Raw genomic sequence first — 22,255 nt, forward strand, 5'->3', positions numbered from 1 at the left:
AACATCAGAACCAGATCAATGTTCTCTGATCAATGTTGGGTTTTTCAGTTAATCAGCTGTTGGTGAAGTTATTGAAAATGTTCTGATCAGTTCTGTTATTGATCGTTGGTGTGATCAGTTCTGTTATTGATCCTTGATGTGATCACTTCCTGCTACTGATGAAGTCTTTATTGATGAGATGTTTCGTCCTACAGAGAGCTTCTGGAGACGACCTGCCGCCTCGCCAACACTCTGAAGAGTCACGGCGTCCAGAGAGGTGACCGCGTGGCCATCTACATGCCCGTGTCACCCATGGCGGTGGCGGCCATGTTGGCGTGTGCACGTATCGGCGCTGTGCACACCGTGGTGTTCGCCGGCTTCAGCGCCGAGGCTCTGGCCGGACGGATCCAGGACGGTGAGTCCAGAGAGGAACAGGACAGGAACTGCCTTTAGATCAGGAGGTTCTTTAGAAACAGGCTGAGAACTTCCAGAGTTCCACAGAGGAACCAGACGAGCAGCTCAAGGATCCTTCAGTCCCTCCAGCTGCTCGTCTGTCGTCTGGTTTTCAGCTGCAGGAAAGAGTCACTTTATGAGCAGAAAAATCTGGAATTTACAGAATGTAGTTGAGATATTTTGAGAAACGTTATTAAAGTTGAAAAAACTTCACCAAAAATCCCCCCCCACCAAAAAAAATTTAAAAAAAATGAATTCCATGAATACATATCAAAGTTTATGAACTATTACGAGAAACTGGGTCCATTTTACACTTAAAACCAGTAATATTTACAGAATAAGGTCATAAAAAAACAACAAAAACACAGATTTACTGTAGAAAAATGTCAGATTTGGGATTCACGTTTTAATGTTTAAATATTTACACAGAGAGCTGTAGTTCAGGGCTCAGAGTGTTTTTATTTCACTTCTAGTTTCTGATTATTCATTTTAAGTTGTTTTTGGCCTTTTGTTGAGTTTATTGGACAGATGAGTAGAGAGACAGACAGGAGAGTAGAAGGTGACCTGCAGGAGAGGAATCAAAGCAGACCAGAGTAGAGCTCCTGATTAACCAGCCAAGTTATCTGAGAACCAGCAGAACCAGCAGAACGCTGCTCTTTGCTGCTCATATTCTGTGGAATTCAGACGTTTGTTGTGGAAACAGAAGCAGGAAGCGTGAAGTTTGACCCGACAACATGAGGAGTTCAGCTTCTTAAAGAGTGGAACTAAAAACCTCTGAAGGCTGAATATGATCTGAAAACATCTTCAGAGCTTCACTCTGACTGATTATTCAATTATTACTGATCATTAGTGGTGGTTTATTTTAATCCTCAGTTCATTTTCAGATTATTTCTTTCAGCTTTGCGTCGCAAAATCTCAGCAACCGGATCTCAGAATGAACTTTAATCATCAAGAAATCTTTCAAACCTTCACATTTGGAATCATGAAATATTTCTTCTCATTTCTTAGATGTTTTCTTTGACAAACAGAAACCAAAGTTCAGTTTTCAGATGAACTGCAGGCAGTGTTTCCACATGACAAAGTAAAAACATGTTAAAAATCTGCTTTGTTTTATTTCTTGTTATATTTTATTAGTTTTTATCAGATCTTTTTTGTAAATTTTGACTTCATCTTATTAGTTTGCATTTTTATTGTGTTTTAATTGGAATTATTTTACATTTTTAACATTTTAAGTTTTATCATTTTTACTCTTAATTAGTTTATTTTTTGTCATAATTTTTAGTTTTTCATTTTAAAAAGAAAAATCTGCAAATTTTCACCTTTGAAAAGTTGGAATCATGAATTATTAGTGTTTTCTCTGTTGATAAGCGTCACTGATCTTTTCTTCATGTTGTTTTTACCTCATTTTGTTCAGATCTGTGGTGAAGCAGAACTGCGATGTGTTCTATTAAAGAAACACTTAAATGTTGTTAATGAATGTCAGAAAAACCTCCAAACAGAATCTGATCTGCAGCTTCATGAATCCAAAAGCAGAGTTATGAATGAAACATGTGAGCTGCAGGTTTCTGTGGAGTTGGAACAGGTGGAGGAGCTAAAGCTGCTGGAACCTCCGTTTTATCACCAAACTGCTGAATTTTACAGCGGTTCAAAGGTTCCTTCAAACACAAACAGCTTCAGGTTTCATTCTGACAGAAAACATTCACTGCAGCGCTCATTCTCACTGTTAGCAGCGTCGCTAATGGGAATAAACTCAACATGCGTGTTTAAATGTCACAGTTTATGTGCAAAAATATGTCAGACAACATTTTAAACAGTTTTGAAGAACAGATGAACACGGAACAGAAACTAAAGATGAACTCGCTGCTACACCTTTAGCTTTTTAGAAACACCAGCTAGCTCCCTGCTAACTGCTAACTCCAGCCCAGTAAACCTGAAACTGGATGAACCAGAGCTTTTCTGTTTCTTTTTCTTTTCTCTGGGGTTGGAGGGCTCTGATGATGATGAAGATGAAGAGGAAGAGGAGGAATTGGTTTTAGTCCTGCTAATAAATCCTTTTAAAGAAGAACCACGGCATGAAGATGACAAACTCTAAACACCAGAAGGTCTCAAACTCTCAGCTTATGAATTACTTACCAAATATTTCTGAGTATTATTAATTCTACTAACTACTCTAACTTCTTTTTGACAGTAGAGTTTCTATTTGCTCTGTGTGGTGAATGATGAGTTTAATCATCAGTAAATTAAAGACAGGAGGACCCAGCATCGATCCCTGAGGAACTCTTGGCCTCACGCTGCTCTCTTCTGTGTTCTGTCTTCTTGTCTTCTGTCTTCTTGTCTTCTTGCCTTCTGTCTTCTTGTCTTCTGTGTTCCAGCCGGATGTAAAGCCGTGATCACCTGTAATCAAGGTGTGAGAGGAGGCCGGACCATTGAGCTGAAGACCACCGTGGACACTGCCGTGAAGACCTGTCCCACCATCCAACACGTCTTTGTCTCCCAGAGGACGGACAGACTGACAGCGATGGGACAGATGGACATCCCGCTGGAGGAGGTGAGACAGCCGATCAATAGTCATCTATATATCAATACGTTATCAATACATCATCAATACATCATCAGTACATCATCTATACATCATCAATACATTATCAATACATCATCAATACATCATCAATACATCATCAATCATCATCAATACATCATCTATACATCATCAATCATTATCAATACATCATCGATACATCAACAATCATTATCAATATGTCATCAATACATCATCAATACATCATCGATCATCATCAGTACATCAATCATCATCAATACATCATCAATACATCATCAATCATTATCAATCATTATCAATATGTCATCAATACATCAATACATTATCAATGCATCATCAATACATCATCAATCATCATCAATACATCATCTATACATTATCAATACATCATCAATACATCATCAATCATTATCAATGCATCATCTATACATTATCAATACGTCATCAATACATCATCAGTGCATCATCTATACATCATCAATTATTATCAATACATCCTAAATACACAATCAATTCCAGGTGATGTCCTCCCAGCTTCCTGTCTGTCCTGCTGTAGTATCAGAAGTATTAGTAGTATAAGTAGTAGTATCAGTAGTAGTAGTAGTAATAGTATTATTATTATTATTATTATTATTAATAATAATAATAATAATAATAATAGTAGTATTATTATTAATAATAGTAGCATCAGTATTATTATTATTAATAGTAGTATTATTATTAATAATAGTAGTATCAGTAGTAGTAGTAGTAGTATCAGCAGTAGTATCAGTAGTACAGGTGTGTGTGTCTCCAGGTGATGTCCTCCCAGCTTCCTGTCTGTCCTGCTGAGTCTCTGGACAGTGAGGATGTCCTCTTCCTGCTCTACACTTCAGGCAGTACAGGAAAACCCAAAGGCCTCGTCCACACCCAGGCTGGATACCTGCTGTACTGCTCCCTGACCCACCAGGTACTGCAGTACTACTATCTGCTCCCTGACCCACCAGGTACTGCAGTACTACTATCTGCTCCCTGACCCACCAGGTACTGCAGTACTACTAACACCTCCTATAACTGACTCCTGTAACTCCTCAGATGTTCCTCTCAGGTTCTCCTCCCAGGATCTTGTGGAACTCTTCATGGTGGACTGTGTCCCAGGGTTTATTGTGGGTTTGTTGTGGGTTTATTGTGGGTTTGTTGTGGGTTTATTGTGGGTTTTTTGTGGGTTTAATGTGGGGTTATTGTGGGTTTGTTGTGGGTTTATCGTGGGTTTGTTGTGGGTTTGTTGTGGATTTGTTGTGTGTTTAGTCTGAATGGGTCTTTGTGTCCTCAGTGAGCAGTCTGTGTTCTAATGAGTGAAACAAAGGAGTTGTTACACAACGATCTGCTGCTGTCCTCAGAGATGAGGACAAAGCAGCAGCAGCTTCACATCGTGCTGTAGATGATTAAATAAAACCAGAAGCTCCTCCATCGCTGCCAAACATCTATCAGTGCTAATTTCTAAGCAGCTCAGCGGCTCACAGATCAGCAGGTTTTTGGCTCGTCGCTGCTGTTTGGATGAAAAAGGAACAAAAGCTGGTTTATGTGAAAAAGGCTTCTGGCCGCCGGCCAAGCGACAGACTCCTGGAGAGAGAGGGAGCGTTGCTAGGAGACACTCAGTGTCTCTGCAGCCATTTCGTTTGTGGTCAGATTCTTCCCACTGAGAAGCTGCTAATGCTAATACTAATGCTACTGTGTTCCAGTACGTGTTTGACTACCAGGACGGAGACGTGTTCGGCTGCGTGGCTGACGTCGGCTGGATAACCGGACACAGCTATGTGGTTTACGGCCCACTGTGTAACGGCGCCACCACCGTGCTGTTCGAGAGCACACCTGTTTACCCCAACCCAGGTGACTTGCACATCATGTACACCTGTAACACACCTGTAACATGCCTGTAACACGTCTGTTACATGCTTGTTACACACTTCACATCCGTGTCTTTAAAAATATGTGTTGCAGTAAAGCTGAGCTACTCTGAAGCCTCTCAGGTGACTTTCACCTGCAGAGCAGGTCACCAGAGTTCAGTTACTCATTAATGAAGGTTTATGTCCTTCAGGAAGGTTATCTCACCTGTATTGTTTTATGGCTCCTCTGAGCACTGATTGGTCCACACAGCTCTGACATCACAGAGTTTACAGCAGGTGTTATCGCTGTCATGTGGTCGTTCCCTTTGATGAGTGTAAACAGCTACAGGTGGAACACACGGCCAGGTGTGTTGTTGAGGTCACAGATGAGACCAACCAACCAGAGACATGTGAGAGTGTGTTGAAGTAAACTGAGAGTCCAGGTGACTCCAGGTGTTGTCCTCAGGTGTGATAGGTGTGTGTGCTTCAGGCAGGTACTGGGAGACGGTGGAGCGTCTGAAGATCAACCAGTTCTACGGAGCTCCCACAGCTCTGCGGCTGCTGCTGAAGTATGATGACGGCTGGGTGAAGAAGTACGACCGCTCATCTCTCAGGACGCTGGGCTCAGGTGGGCCGTGATGTCACGCGTCATGTGACAGAGCTCAGGTGTGTCGTGTATGTGTGTCGGTCACAGAGTCCTCACAGAGGTAGCAGTACAGGTCTGTGTGTTCACAGTGGGAGAACCCATCAACCACGAGGCCTGGCACTGGTTCCACAGCGTGGTGGGAGACGGACGCTGCCCTCTGGTGGACACCTGGTGGCAGACAGGTGAGACACTCTCACCTGGGGTGAGAGCTGGACAGAAAATAAACAACCAGAGAGACAATAAACAACCAGAGAGAGAAAATAAACAACCACAGAGAAAATAAACAACCAAAGAGAAAATAAGCAACCAGAGAGAAAATAAACAACCAGAAACAGAAAATAAATAACCAGAGAGAAAATACACAGAGAGAGAAAATAAACAACCAGAGAAAACAAACAAAGAGAGAAATAAACAACCAGAGAGAAAATAAACAACCACAGAGAGAAATAAACAACTAGAGAGAGAAAATAAACAACCAGAGAGAAAATAAACAACTAGACAGAGAAAATAAGCAACCAGAGAGAAAATAAACAACCAGAGAGAAAATAAACAACCAGAGAGAAATAAACAACCAGAGAGAGAAAACAACAACCATAGAGGGGTTGTTAGTGTATTTTGTTGTTTTGTGTATTTTGTAGTTGTTTTGTGTACTTCGTACTTCGTGGTGTTGTGTATTTTGTAGTTGTTTTGTGTACTTCGTACTTCGTGGTGTTGTGTATTTTGTAGTTGTTTTGTGTACTTCGTACTTCGTGGTGTTGTGTATTTTGTAGTTTTGTGTACTTCGTACTTTGTGGTGTTGTGTATTTTGTAGTTGTTTTGTGTACTTCGTACTTCGTGGTGTTGTGTATTTTGTAGTTGTTTTGTGTACTTCGTACTTCGTGGTGTTGTGTATTTTGTAGTTGTTTTGTGTACTTCGTACTTCGTGGTGTTGTGTATTTTGTAGTTGTTTTGTGTACTTCGTACTTCGTGGTGTTGTGTATTTTGTAGTTGTTTTGTGTACTTCGTACTTCGTGGTGTTGTGTATTTTGTAGTTGTTTTGTGTACTTCGTAGTGGTGTTGTGTATTTTGTAGTTGTTTTGTGTACTTCGTACTTCGTGGTGTTGTGTATTTTGTAGTTGTTTTGTGTACTTCGTAGTGGTGTTGTGTATTTTGTAGTTGTTTTGTGTACTTCGTACTTCGTGGTGTTGTGTATTTTGTAGTTGTTTTGTGTACTTCGTACTTCGTGGTGTTGTGTATTTTGTAGTTGTTTTGTGTACTTCGTACTTCGTGGTGTTGTGTATTTTGTAGTTGTTTTGTGTACTTCGTACTTCGTGGTGTTGTGTATTTTGTAGTTGTTTTGTGTACTTCGTACTTCGTGGTGTTGTGTATTTTGTAGTTGTTTTGTGTACTTCGTACTTCGTGGTGTTGTGTATATTGTAGTTGTTTTGTGTACTTCGTACTTCGTGGTGTTGTGTACTGTATTCTGCCTTTAACTGGTTTCCAGTCTCAGCTTGTCCTGATATGAAGCATTTCAGTGCCGTTTTATTCCTCGGAGCTGATTGTCTTCATTTTGTTGTCTTTTTCATTCGTTCAGCGTTTTTCCTTTTATCCAACAACTGAGTTCATTAGTTATATATTATTCAGGATGTTTTCGTGTTCCACTGCATCTGTTGTCTTCTCAGAACCCTCATCTGACGTGTTGATGGCGTATAGAGGGCATATTGAGGGCATATTGGTGGCATGTTGATGGCGTGTTGATGTTGTGTTGATGGCAATATCATTACAGTAGATTTCTGTCTGACAATTCGGTGACTAAATTTAAGGAAATAATACCCTCTCTATTTACTTCAGCACCACTTACTGATATAATGGAGGGGAAATATTATAATTTTACCCCCACAGAAGTGGATTGTATTGTTAATAATGCTGCAGCCTCACTGCGTACAACACTTGATAGTGTTGCACCTGTAAAAAAGAAAGTTCTATCTGAGAGAGGACCTGCTCCTTGGTAGAATTCCCAGCTGCGAACTTTAAAGCAGGCGTCCCGAAAGCTGGAAAGGAAGTGGTACTCCACTAATTTAGAGGAAGTTTATGTAGCTTGGAAAAATAGTCTAGTAATTTATTTAAAAAAAAAAAAAAAGAAAAGTTCTATAGTAGTCATCTTTAATAGAGGAAAACAAGAACAACCCCAGGTTTCTCTTCAGCACTGTAGCCAGGCTGACAAAGAGTCAGAGCTCTGTTCAACCTTGTATTCATTTAGCTTTGAGCAGTAACAACTTCATGAGCTTCTTTACAAATAAAATTATTACGATTAGAGAAAAAATTAATCTGGCCCGTCCTGCAAATGTCACAGATGTATCATCGAGTACAGATACTTTAGAATTGGCTGTAAGACAAGATGGATATTTAGAATTTTTCACTCCCATACATCTCTCTGAACTCATTTCAATAGTTTCTACATCCAAACCATCAACATGTCTTTTAGATCCTATCCCAACTAGACTGTTCAAGGAGGCTTTACCTTTAATTAATTCCTCAATGTTAGATCTGATTAATCTCTCTCTAGTTACAGGCTATGTACCACTGGCTTTTAAGGTTGCTGGAATCAAACCTTTACTTAAAAAGCCCACTCTAGATCCATATGTTTTAGCCAACTATAGACCAATGTCCAACCTCCCATTTCTCTCTAAACTTCTGGAAAGAACAGTTGCAAATCAATGATGTGAACATTTACAAAGGAATAGCTTGTTTGAAGAGTTTCAGTCAGGCTTCAGAGTGCATCATAGCACAGAAACAGCTCTGGTGAAAGTTACTAATGACCTTCTCATAGCGTCAGATAATGGACTGGTCTCTATACTTATTTTATTGGACCTTAGTGCAGCATTCCATACAATCGACCACAAACTTTTATTACAGAAACTAGAACATTCTATTGGCATTAAAGGGACAGCACTGGACTGGTTTAAATCCTACTTATCAGACAGGTTCCAGTTTGTGCACGTCAACAATGACTCTCCTGAGCATACTAGGGTTAATCATGGAGTTCCTCAGGGCTCTGACTTAGGACCAATACTGTTCACATTATACATGCTTCCCTTAGGCAATATTATTAGGAAGCACTGTATTAATTTCCATTGTTACGCTGACGACACTCAATTGTATTTATCTATGAAGCCAAATGAAACTAATCAGCTAGCCAGACAGCAAGATTGTCTTAAGGACATAAAGACCTGGATGACCTATAATTTCTTACTACTAAATTCAGACCAGACTGAAGTCATTGTATTTGGCCCCAAACATCTTAGAAAATTGCTTTCAAAGCATATAGTTACTCTGGATGGCATTACATTGGCCTCCAGTACTACTGTGAGGAACCTCGATGTTATCTTTGACCAGGACATGTCCTTTAACTCACACATAAAACAAATCTGTAGGACTTCCTTTTTCCACCTGAGAAATACTGTAAAAATCAGGAACATACTGTCTGAGTGATGCAGAAAAACTAGTCCATGCATTTGTTACTTCTAGGCTTGACTACTGTAATTCCTTATTATCAGGTTGTCCCAATAGCTCTCTGAAACATCTACAGCTGATCCAAAACGCTGCAGCCAGAGTACTGACGGGAGTTAGCAAGAGAGATCATATTTCTCCTATGCTGGTTTCTCTTCATTGGCTTCCTGTTAAATCTAGAATAGAATTCAAAATCCTTCTTCTGACATATAAAGCTCTTAACAACCAATCTCCATCATATCTTAAAGACCTGATAGTACCATATTATCCTAGCAGAACTCTTCGCTCTCAGACTGCAGGCTTACTTGTTGTTCCTAGAATCTCTAAAAGTAGAATGTGAGGCAGAGCCTTCAGTTATCAGCTCCTCTCCTGTGGAACCAGCTCCCAGTTTGGGTTCTGGAGGTGGACACCCTCTCTAATTTTAAGACCAGGCTTAAAACCTTCCTTTTTGACAAATCTTATAGTTAGGACTGACTGGGGGACCCTGAGGGGGTCAGCTGGAGTCTTCCTCTTGGACGTCCCTTAGTTCTGCCCCTAGTTCTGCTGCTACAGGCCTAGGCTGCTGGAGGACCTCTCTGGATGCACTGAGCCCTTCTCTATCTACCATTAGATTTAATATATATACCATCATTGCATTACACTCACTCTGTTTCTCCCTGTGTCCTTTCTCTGAGTGTCCCTGATCCCAGAGCTGGATGCTTCAGATCTGTGGTGGTTCTCCCACCAACTGGCCTAATCTCCATCTGTGGGATGCTGCTGCTGCTGACCTTCCTCCAGCCCACTGCTTCCAGCTGCCCATTTCCATCAATCTACTCTGCTTCACCCTCACTATACTTGATTTGCTCATCTACATATTTTTGAATTTACCACCAGCTATATATGTAGTACATTTAATGTCAGAGCCATACACCATAGCAGTAAACTATAATCAGTTTCCATGTTAGTTCCACTTTGCATGTATCATCTGTCTTATCATGCATGTATCAAATTGTGTGTTTTATGGTCCTTGTCCCCCCCCACCTCTTTACCTCTATCCCTCTATCTCTATCTCTACCTCTACCCCTCTATCTCTACCTCTCTACCTCTTCTGTCCCTCTCAACCCGTCCGGCCAGCAGCAGATGGACATTAGAGCCGGGTTCTGCTCCAGGTTTTTTTCCCTGTTAAAAGAGTGTTTTCCTGCCACTGTCTCCTTAGGGCTGCTCTGGGTTTCAGGCATATGGGTTCTGTAAAGCGTCTTGAGACAATTTGACTGTAATTGGCGCTATATAAATAAAATTGAATTGAATTGAATGTTGATGACATGTTGGTGGCGTGTTGATGGCGTGATAATGGCATGTTAATGGCATGTTGATGACATGATGATGGCGTGTTCAAGGCGTGTTGATTGCGTGCTGATGGCGTGTTGATTACATGTTGATGGCGTGTTGATGGTGTGTTGATAACGTGTTAATGGCGTGTTGATGATGGTTTGATGGTGTGTTGATGTGTTGATAACGTGTTGATGGCATGATGATGTTTTAATGGCATGTTGATGTGTTGATAGCGTGCTGATGGCATGTTGATGACGTTTTGATGGCGTGTTGATGTGTTGATAGTGTGTTGATGGCATGTTGATGATGTTTTGATGGCGTGTTGATGTGTTGATAGTGTGTTGATGGCATGTTGATGGCGTGTTGATGGCATGTTGATGACGTTTTGATGGCATGTTGATGTGTTGATAGCGTGTTGATGGCGTGTTGATGACATTTTGATGGCGTGTTGATGTGTTGATAGCATGTTGATGGCATGTTGATGGCGTGTTGATGGCATGTTAATGACGTTTTGATGGCGTGTTGATGGCGTGTTGATGGCGTGCTGATGGCATGTTGATGACGTTTTGATGGCGTGTTGATGTGTTGATAGTGTGTTGATGGCATGTTGATGATGTTTTGATGGCGTGTTGATGTGTTGATAGTGTGTTGATGGCATGTTGATGGCGTGTTCATGGCATGTTGATGACGTTTTGATGGCATGTTGATGTGTTGATAGCGTGTTGATGGCGTGTTGATGACATTTTCATGGCGTGTTGATGTGTTGATAGCATGTTGATGGCATGTTGATGGCGTGTTGATGGCATGTTGATGACGTTTTGATGACATGTTGATATCGTGTTGATAGTGTGTTCATGGCGTGTTGATGGCATGTCTTGCATCAGCTGACAGATCAGAGGATTCCATTGCAGCTGAAACATGTGGAGGTTAAACATCCTGAATAATCTTTTAACCAATGAAATAATTTGTGGGTTAAAACAAGAAACTGATCAAATTTTAATCCTGTTTCCTGTCATTTCCTTCTTTTGTTCAGAAGTTTCCAACGTGTAATGGAGAAAGTTTGAAATGTCGTGCTCCCGAAGCTGCAGTGAACATTTACTGATAAATCCAGCAGAGTAACCGGTGTAATCAGTTTAACCAGTTTAACCAGTGTAACCAGAGTAAGTTTAACCAGTGTAACCAGTGTAACCAGTTTGACCAGTGGAAACTGTTTAATCAGTGTAACCAGTTTAACCAGTGTAACCAGAGTAAGTTTAACCAGTGTAACCAGTTTAACCAGTGTAACCAGTGTAACCAGAGTAAGTTTAACCAGTGTAACCAGTGTAACCAGAGTAAGTTTAACCAGTGTAATCAGTTTAACCAGTTTAACCAGTGTAACCAGTGTAACCAGAGTAAGTTTAACCAGTGTAACCAGTTTAACCAGTGTAACCAGTGTAACCAGTGTAACCAGAGTAAGTTTAACCAGTGTAATCAGTTTCCCCAGTGTAAAGTCAGTGAGGAGCTCCATGAAGGAAGCAGCTGATTAAAGGTGTGAAAATCCACCAAACCTTCTTCAGATCTCCTCCAGCATCACTCAGCCACAGCTCCTGGAATGTTTCTGACTTCATGGATTCGTCCTTCCAGGTTTAAGTCCTGCTCGGTCATTTCATCCGTCTGCTTCTCGCTGCTGAAGCGCCGAGGCCTAATTTGAGCGATTAGCAGGAGAACATCTGCAGCAGAAGAATTAAGATCCAATCATCTGCAGATCAGCTGATGACCTAATTCCTCGACAATCACGACACCGAGCCGCTTAAACCCACTCTGACTCCAACAGCTGCTTCACAACGAGGTCCCAATAAATTAAGAAATTAAAGAAATTACAGCTGCAGCAGCTTCTGACGCTCCCTAGAGGACAGCAGGCACACAAGACATAGACACACAATCAATAGACACAGACAGATACACAATAAAAAGACACACAACAAACACATACGCACAATGAATAGACACAGCAAACACAGACACACAATAAATAGACACACAATAAATAGACACAGCAAATACAGACACACAATAAATACACACACAATAAATAGACACAGCAAATACAGACACACAATAAATACACACAATAAATAGACACAGCAATGCCGACACAATAAATCGACACACAGATTCTCACTCCAAGCAGAACTTTAATGTGATTCTTGAGACTTTTGCTTCATGATTTTTATTTGCTGAATTAAATCGACCTGTTCCAGTATGGAGACACACAAGGAGACACATCACCACAAAAACACATAAACACAAACAAGACATGCAAAAACAACAAAGACACACAAAATGAGCACAAAGCAACAAAATACAACAACAAATCGACAAAATGAACATGAAGAGGAATGAAAATAAAAAAAGTGAATCTGTTTCCTTCCTGCTGTTTAATCAGCTGTTGTTGTTGTTGTTGTTTGTGTGTCTGCAGAGACCGGGGGAGTGTGTATCGCCCCTCATCCTGCAGAGGATGGAGCCTCCATCCTACCAGCGATGGCCATGAGGCCTTTCTTTGGGATACAACCGGTTCTGATGGGAGAACAGGTGAGTTCTGGTTCTGTTGGTGTCTGTCTGTGTGTAGTTCTGTGTATTGTCCTTTTGGTCACTTTGAGTCTCTTGTGTGTGTTTATATCATTGTGTGTTTTGTGTCTTTGTGCTAGTTGTTGTTCACTACCAGTGTTTAGTCTGGACACAACTTCTCATTTAATCTTTATATTCAGGACTGTTTCCGTTGTATTTTCTCACTGAAGGCATCAAACCATTATGAATGAACACATCTGGAATTATGGAGGAAACAAAAAGTGTGAAATAAGCCAGAACACGTTTTATATTTTAGATTCTTTGCTTTGATTCCTGCTTTGAACACTCTTGGCATTCTCTGGATGAGCTTCACGAGGTACAACCTGAAATGGTTTTCACTTCACAGGTGTTCCTTGTCAAGGTTGATTAGTGGAACTTCTTGTCTTCGTAATGGGGTTGGGACCATCAGATGTCAGGTTGGTCCACAGTTGACAGCCCTATTGGACAACTGTTAGAATCCATATTATGGCAAGAACCAATCAGCTGAGAGAACGGATAGTCCATCATTACTTTAAGAACTGAAGGTCAGTCAGTCCAGAAAACTGCAAAAACTTTGAATGTATCCTTAAGGAACCATCTAGGAACTACCCAGGAACCTACCAGGAACCACCTGGGAACTACCCAGGAACCAACCAGGAACCATCTAGGAACTACCCAGGAACCATCTAGGTACTACCCAGGAACCTACCAGGAACCATCTAGGAACTACCCAGGAACCATCTAGGAACTACCCAGGAACCATCTAGGTACTACCCAGGAACCATCTAGGAACTACCCAGGAACCTACCAGGAACCATCTAGGAACTACACAGGAACCATCTAGGAACTACCCAGGAACCTACTAGGACTTTGAATGTATCTCCAAGTTCAGTCTCTAAAACCATCCAGGGCTACGACCAAACTGTCTCCTATGAGGACCTCCCCAGGAAAGGAAGACCAGAAGACCAAGAGTCTCCTCTGCTGCTGAGGAGATGTTCATCCGAGTCTCCAGCCTCAGAAATGTCCAGTTAACAGCTTAGAGCCCAGATAAATGCCACCCAGAGTTCTAGTAGCAGATTCAATTCAATTCAGTTCAATTCAATTCAATTTTATTTATATAGCACCAATTACAGTCAAATTGTCTCGAGACGCTTTACAGAACCCATATGCCTGAACCCCCAGAGCAGCCCTAAGGAGACAGTGGCAGGAAAACACCCTTTTAACAGGGAAAAAAACCTTGAGCAGAACCCGGCTCTTTATGTGGGGGAACCATCTGCTGCTGGCTGGACGGGTTGAGAGGGACAGAAGAGGTAGAGAGGTAGAGTTAGAGGGACAGAGGTAGAGGGAGGTGTCTCGTCCAATCAGCTCCTGTGTATGTCATTAACAGTGTCTCTTCCTGTAATCTTCCATGAAAGCAGCCGGCAACATCTGTTTGCTTTGATTACCAGATTTCACTCGGTCAGATTCATTATCTGGCGTTAATCTGCAGCTCCAGGATTTTTCCTCATCAGTGCTGGTTACTGACCGAAGATTCAATTAGAATAAACTCCTTCAGACTCATCCTCGTTTCACCACAATCCTCATCAAAGCTGCTCTCATGTCTCATTAACTCTGTCCAGGATTCACTGGGACCATTTAACCCTCACTGGAAATGACTGCAATCACACAATCACACTGACGGAGGGAAACACACACCGTCTGAAACGACAAATTCACATCAATTTACTGCTCAGTGACAACAGCATCTACACATCCATATGGGAAGTACACAAAGAGACACAAAAAACCACAAAGAGACACAAAAAAACACAAAGAGACACAAAAAGCCACAAAGAGACACAAAAAACCACAAAGAGACACAAAAAACCACAAAGAGACGCAAAACAACAACACCACACCACACCAACAGAGATCGTGTTACTGATACTGATCACTGGTGTTGATCACCGGTATTGGTCGGGATCAGGACATCTTTGAACACCAGATGTTTATGAGTTTCATCATGGTCAGTCATGTGACCTGGAGGTGAGGGTTTCCATGGAAACCAGGTGTTGTGTTGATGTGTTGTGTTGTCAGGGGGAGCCTCTGTCCGGTTCCTCGGTGAGTGGAGCTCTGTGCATCAGGGATCCGTGGCCCGGTTTGGCTCGGAGCATCTTTGGAGACCACCAGCGCTTCGTGGACACCTACTTCAGGCCCTATCCTGGTCAGTGCTGAGCTGCAGCAGCTTTGGTTCCACCATCAGAACCTTCTGATCCCATGTCCGTCTGCAGGGTTCTACTTCAGCGGGGACGGAGCGTTTCGATCAGAGGACGGGTTCTACCAGATCACCGGACGGATGGACGATGTCATCAACGTGAGCGGACATCGGCTGGGGACAGCCGAGATCGAAGACGCTCTGGTGAGACACAAAACAACCACAAAGAGATGCAAAACAACCACAGAGACACAAAACAACCACAAAGACACACAAAACAACCACAGAGACACAAAACAATCACAAAGACACATAAAACAACCACAGAGACACAAAGCAACCACAGAGACACACAAAACAACCACAGAGACACAAAACAACCACAAAGACACACAAAACGACCACAAAGAGACACAAAACAACCACAGTGAGACACAAAACTGCCACAAAGAAACACAAAACAGCCACAGAGACACAAAATTGCCACAAAGAGACACAAAACAGCCACAGAGACACAAAATTGCCACAAAGAGACACAAAACAATCACAGCGACACAAAACAACCACACAGAGACACAAAACTACCACAAAGAGACACAAAACAACCACAAACAGACACAAAACAACCAGCAGGACATCAACGCTCAGTAGTATGCTAGCTTCCAGTCATTAGCATGAGACCAAAAAACAGGGAAATGTGTGTCTCTGTGTGTGTTTGTGTAGTTACAGTGTGTTGTCGTTCCAGGATGAACATCCAGCGGTTCCAGAAGCTGCTGTTGTTGGAATCCATCATGAAATCAAAGGAGAAGGTGAGATCTGGTTTGATTCGGTCTGATCTAGTCTACATGCTAACATGCTAGCTCCTGATTGTTGTTTGTTTTATGTTTGGTTGTTTATTGTTGACTCCTCATCGCATCATATCTGCTCTGAACTAGGGCTGGGACTTTAATGCGTTTCACCTTTCTCGGTTCCTAGTTTCTATCCTACTGGTAACTCTGCTGAACCCAGTAGGTGGCGCTAATGAAGCTAAATTTGAAGAAGATCCACTGAGGGACATCAGAAAGTTAAGGAAAACAAGATGCATTGATCTGGTTGTATTAAAGTTTTCTTGGATAAAAGCCTGGTTGATTTCTGATCAGCTCGATGTAAAACATGTTGCTGTTAGCACTAGAGCTAATGTTAGCTACTGGCTAACAGTGGAGCCATCCCATAATAGGCCACTCTAGAAGACACAGAAAGGGCTGGAGTTTACCTGAAGTCTATAAATGTTGAATATAATCACTATAATGTCACTTAGAGTTAGCAGTAATCTGATGAAAATACAGATAAATAGAAAACATTTTATTAAGTTCACAGATATGAATATTCTTCAATCTCAAACTACATTTATGAGCATTTAAAAACTACACTTCTTGTGTCAAATATTGATGTTTGACAAAAGTGATTAATTTCAAAGCCTCTAAATAAATTAAATTGTTTAATAGCCTCCCACCACTGCTCTAAACATGCAGGACTCCAGTAAATGTAGTTAGTGTCCTCAGAGCTTCTGCTGCCCCCTGCTGCTCAGTCATTGATCTACAGTCTCAATGTTCTCTGTTGGTTTCGTTTCCTGTTTGTGTTTATTATAATATTGATCCTGTTCAGCTTCGTCCTAGAGTCAGTAACAGTTGATGTGATTAGCCACTACAACTTACTCTGTTATGGCTTCTGTGAGGCGCAGGAAAGAGATAGAGACAGATATGTACAAAATAAGTTCATTTACACAGATAGTTGTTACAAAATAACCGGATGATTGAAATCGGAAGTAAACAAGGTGAGAGTTCACAGGAACCAATACTGCCTCAAGAGACTGGTGGAGTAAACTACACAGAATGAGGCAGGAAACTAACCCACGGCAGGTATGACCTGAGCAGGAAAGCGGAACTCAAAGGAGAATACAACATACAACACACCAACTAAGGAACAGGAGAACAAAGCTTTAACTCAGATACACGGATTTGGAAGAGTGATGACACTCATAGAACTTATTCGAACAACAAGAGAATCTCAGGGAGAACTATACTAACCAGAGCAAGAGGATTTAACTAGAAGCGAGGCAGGCTTAACAAAAGACATGCAACAAAAACTCCCTGCATAGCTAACAGGATACTGGGAAACAGAACAGAGTCGGAGAATTAACTAGGAAGGTTCCGGTATGCCAGACTGAAATACCTAAAGGTAATTAGGCTAACTATGACTAATTACCAGAAAATACTAAAATACTAGGAACCTGAAACGGAACAAAAACCAAGAACAAAGCTGGCATATAACCAGAATACAAAAATGCAACTATACTTACAGAACAAGACCACAAGTAACTACTGGGCAAAAATACACTACCTGAGCTAGGAAGTTAACTGAGAGCAAACTGGCAAACCAGACAAGAATACGAAAGAGTTACAACTCACTAGGAACAATAATTACAAAAACACTACTACAAACTCAAACTAGTCTGAACATGCACAGGCTGTGACTTAGCTGAGGACAAAGGTATTAATGGGCTGGAGAGCAAAGGGGTTGGCACGAGGAAGGAATGGCTGAGGCTGTGACGACAGGCCTGCAGAAGGGGTTGTGGTCAGAGGTGTGTAGGTGATCCAGGTGAGCATCCAGAGGGGAAACGTGGTAGACTGTGGCGGATGGTTGGAAGGTTAGGTCCAGGAGTACAGGAACGGTGGTGCACAAACAGATGGCAGTTCAGACATGGGAAAACAGAGACAAAAGTTACTGAGTGTCTTCAAGCAACGGAGGCTGGACAGAATGCGTCTAGAACTGACCGTGTCACTCAACGATCTGGCGTTGAGAGACAAGAGGCGTCTGAATATGTTGTAGGAGGGTGGAATGCTGATTAGCTCCGGTCCACCTGCACGCACTTCTGCTGATTGCTGATTACAGAGTGCCATCACCTGCCGCCACAGCCTTCATGCTAAGCACACCTAATAAGGAAAACAGAAGGGAGGGGAAAAAAGTCCTACACAGAGCCTGCTGCAGGCCTCACAAAATCAGAGGGGAACAGTTAGTTTATTGGATATAAAACCTAAGCAGAAATCAACATTTAATTCAGAATCCATCCACAATGTAAACTTTTTACTGAAAGCCGGTTTCAGAACGATCCTCCTCCTATGAGGCTGTATCTTCAGCTCCTATGAAGCTGTATCTGCAGCTCCTATGAGGCTGTATCTTCAGCTCCTATGAGGCTGTATCTGCAGCAGCCTTTAGCTCCAATGACCTGCTGTAGACGGAGGTATCGTCTCCAACAAGCTTCTGGCAGCTCCTTGGGAGTTTTAGGCCTTGTCCACACGTAGCAGGGTTTTTGTAAAACCGAATATCCTGCCCCCTCCGTCTAGAAAAAAAAAAAAAAAAAACTTACGTACACACCACCTCGTTTTTAGAAAAAAACTTCATCCACACCTAACCGCATAAGTGCGTTTTTAAGCACATTCATAAGCATGCCGGACCTTTAGGTGGCAGTAGTTCCCCAAATCCTAGCAAGGTGGTGGAGAATAACCGTCCTTAACGTCATCCTTCGCCTGTGTTGTTGAATGTGGAGCAGTATCTGGGCTTGTAAAAACAAGCAAGTAAAAAGCGCCTGTACAAGAAACGGCGCCCAAAACCTTGTGAGAGCGTCCATGCTGTTACCCAATGTAAACACAGGTCGCATATGTGACGTAAGAACATATTTTGTCGCAGGCGGTGACGTTTCGAAACGCAAAACCCCGGTTACTGATGTCCACATGCAGACGCATAAAACGGAGAATTCGCAAATCTTCACTTTGGTCGGAGTTTTTAAAAAGAATCGTTTTTGATGACGTAAATCTGCGTTTTCGTGTGGATGATAGGCCGAATCGTAGAAAAATATCTTCGTTTTGTGAGATTCCCGGCTACGTGTGGACAAGGGCTCAGTCCATTCCTCGTGGGCGATGGTCTCCAGCTCAGCGATGTTCTCAGGTCTATGTGCTGCAGCAGCTTTCTTCAGATCCACCACAGGTTCTCCACTGGGTTTCAGTCTGGAGGTTGTGATGTCCACTCTAGAACCTTCCAGGCGTTCTTCTCTAACCAGCCTTTGTTGGTTCAGATGTGTGTTTGGGGTCATTGTCTCGCTGGAACGGCCAATTACGCCCAAGCTGCAATTTCTTCAAGGTCCTTGGCAGTAAGCCAAGGGTTCTGGTCCACCTGTCTCCAGGAATCTTGATGTCTCCGATAGCTTCTTTTTTCCACCAGGACCATGTAGTGTAGCCACAGTAGTGGTGGCTTTGAACTACCAATAATGCTTCCAACAGAGTCTCTGGGAACATTCTAGAGCTTGGAGATCTTCTTGGACCCATTTCTGTTATGGTTTGTATAGAGGCTCAGGTGCAGGAGAGGAAATCCCAGACAAATGAGTGTTTAAAGAAATGCTTTTATTTACACAACCGAGAAAATACAAACTACAAATACTTCAGGAAGTCTAACTAGTGACTTGGAAGATAACTCCAAATCTGCCGAAGGTGAAACGGACCCAGATTCCCTCTAATGGTCTGGTGGACTAAATACAGGAACGGAGAACAAACACATTTGCAAACCCACGTATGGTATGACCAAGGCAGGAAAACCACAAGAAGCCCATAAGAACTAGATCCCTCGGCTACAGAAAAACTGTTGATTAACAATGTTCAAATAAGTACACGAAACACAAAATTAGTTATCACTAGACTAATTTTAGATCAGACCAGAATCGATAAACAATATTCTGACTAAACGAAAAATCTGATTCGAATCTACAGAATTATCTATCACAAGGTCAGCAATAAGTCTGGCACTGCTCGGGTTTGGACTTAGCTGCAAGTAACAGAAGAGTGAGTCCGGAGTTTGGAAGCCAGGATCCAGCCGGACGGTGGATGTTGGGCCGACTTAGGAATGGCGGAGGTCCAGTGGTGGCGTGGCTGGCGTGGTCGGTATCCGTGATGGAGAGGTCGGCATTTGTAGTGGTGTGCTGGTGTTTGTGGCGGAGAGGCTGGCAGCAGTGCATGTTACCGGAGGTCAGGGGTTCCAGGCATTTGGCAGAAGGGTAGGTGAATCCAGGAAGCACGAGCAGACAGGAGTTGAATCTGAACAGAGCAGAAAACAGAATTCCCAAATAGCACAAGATTATGAGCTCAGATGGAACAGTACGCAGCACTAACTATAGCATGTACACAATCCCGCGCAGACTGCAGGGTCGCATCTGGTTATATGCAAGACTGGAGTGGCTGATTAGATGCATATCACCTGCCCTTGCCCAGCGGCCACTAAGCATTAACAGAAAACACCTGCTGCCAACCTCTATGCACCTGCACACCTAAGAGAGGGAGAGAGAACAGAAACAGAGGAGGGTGTGTGTGTGTGTGTGTGTGTGTGTGTGTGTGTTACTGTGTGTGTTTTACTGTGTGTGTGTGTGTGTGTGTGCGTGTGTGTGTGTGTGCGTGCATGTGTTACTGTGTGTGTTACTGTGTGTGTGTGTGTTACTGTGTGTGTTACTGTGTGTGTTATTGTGTTACTGTGTGTCTGTCTTACTGTGTGTGTGTTACTGTTTTGTGTGTTACTGTGTGTGTTATTGTGTGTGTGTTACTGTGTGTGTTTGTGTGTTACTGTGTGTGTGTGTTTGTGTGTGTGTGTGCTACTGTGTGTGTTACTGTGTGTGTGTGTGTTAGTGTGTGTGTGTTTGTGTGTGTGTTACTGTGTGTGTGTTATTGTGTGTGTTATTGTTACTGTGTTGTGTGTTACTGTGTGTGTTACTGTGTGTGTGTTACTGTGTGTGTTATTGTGTTACTGTGTTGTGTGTCTCTTAGTGCCGTTTGCCTTCGTGGTCCTGAAGGAGGACTCTGTTGACCGTCCATCCGTCGTCCTCCAGCAGCTCAAAGATCTTGTCTCCACAAAGATCGCTAAATACGCCATCCCCGAACACTTCCTGGTGAGTCACAGACGTGTCATTGTGGGCGGGGCTCCTGCACACCTAAGACCTGGTGTACCGACCAGTCATAGCAGAGTGTGATGACATGAACAGACGTGTGTTTTGGGATGTGGTGCTTCGGATAAATAGGTTTAAGTCACATGACCACAGATATAAGATGGCCGACTTGATGTTGTTTATTTTCTTTTTTGTTGTTGTTTATTTTCTTTATTGTTGTTGTTTTTTCTTTATTGTTGTTTTTTTCCATGGAGTTAGTAGATCAGATTGTTAACTTTTAGTGCATTACCTCGTTAGCCTGTTATCTTGTTAGTTAACTACATTGTCAGCCTGTCAGCCAATTGCAGCGCCTCTCGTCTGTCAGGTGGTGAAGCGTCTTCCTAAAACTCGCTCTGGGAAGATCATGAGGCGGATCCTCAGGAAGGTTGCCATGGAAACGAGCAGCGACCTCGGAGACGTGTCAACGCTGGATGACCCATCGGTCGTCATGGAGATCATTGAGGCTCATGAGGCGTACAGGAAGCAGAGAAAAGAGGAGCAAAAGAAGAAGTAGGAGGACACCTGTCCACCTGACAGCCAATGAGAAGAGAGGAAGGGCCCTGGAACATGAATAAATAATAAACTTTAAATCTGTTCATTAATAAAAGTCAAAACTGTAAAATCAAAGTGAAAATTTAAGCTCAGGAGCAAAAGTTAAAGCAGAAATGATTTTTATTTTCCACCTGTCTGATGTTGTTTATCGTTAATCAATAAAGGGATTCATTTAATAGCATTATTTTAATTATTCACACTATTTAACACATTATTATCATCATATTTTAATTATTAACACTGTTTAACACATTTTTATCATATTTAATAAACTCTGTGTGATCTTTTGACAGATTTATGATGGTTTGATTAAATCACAGAAATAAACTTTTACTGATGAACACAAAGTCTGTTGTCTTTTTATGTTTAGCTTGTTTGTTTTTTAAAGAGATAATTTTAGCTGAAATTATGAAAATGTTTACATTATTTTATTGTGTTTTTAATTTAAAATAAGTTTCTTGTTCAGTTTTATCTTCTCCAGTATGCACAAAAAACCTTAATCTTAAAACAGAATCTAAGTTTCCTGAAATCAAAAAACGGAAAATTTTATTTAATTGGATTTTTATTTTTTGTTTCATTAAGAATTTCTTTCAAACTAAACAAATTAGAGTTCATGACA

At 41.9% G+C, this 22,255-nt stretch overlaps 1 protein-coding gene across 2 annotated transcripts in view; it reads left to right on the top strand.

The window, feature by feature from the left end:
- acss1 (acyl-CoA synthetase short chain family member 1) overlaps positions 1-21,983 on the top strand; it is a 33,343-nt gene extending 11,360 nt beyond the window's left edge. The window contains exons 3-14 of one of the 2 annotated variants that reach the window (XM_023285671.3): positions 195-394; positions 2,805-2,980; positions 3,789-3,941; positions 4,714-4,861; positions 5,348-5,485; positions 5,593-5,685; positions 12,762-12,874; positions 14,966-15,092; positions 15,160-15,287; positions 15,829-15,892; positions 20,927-21,048; positions 21,410-21,983. In XM_023285671.3, coding sequence (XP_023141439.2) covers positions 195-394; positions 2,805-2,980; positions 3,789-3,941; positions 4,714-4,861; positions 5,348-5,485; positions 5,593-5,685; positions 12,762-12,874; positions 14,966-15,092; positions 15,160-15,287; positions 15,829-15,892; positions 20,927-21,048; positions 21,410-21,598 — 1,651 coding nt within the window. In that variant the 3' untranslated portion in view covers positions 21,599-21,983. The remainder of the gene's footprint in view (positions 1-194; positions 395-2,804; positions 2,981-3,788; positions 3,942-4,713; positions 4,862-5,347; positions 5,486-5,592; positions 5,686-12,761; positions 12,875-14,965; positions 15,093-15,159; positions 15,288-15,828; positions 15,893-20,926; positions 21,049-21,409) is intronic. The other variant, XM_023285672.3, reaches the window with a different exon arrangement.
- Positions 21,984-22,255: the final 272 nt, after the last annotated feature.

The sequence above is a fragment of the Amphiprion ocellaris genome, chromosome 16 (genome assembly GCF_022539595.1).
Source record: "Amphiprion ocellaris isolate individual 3 ecotype Okinawa chromosome 16, ASM2253959v1, whole genome shotgun sequence".
Classification (NCBI taxonomy): Eukaryota; Metazoa; Chordata; class Actinopteri; family Pomacentridae; genus Amphiprion; species Amphiprion ocellaris.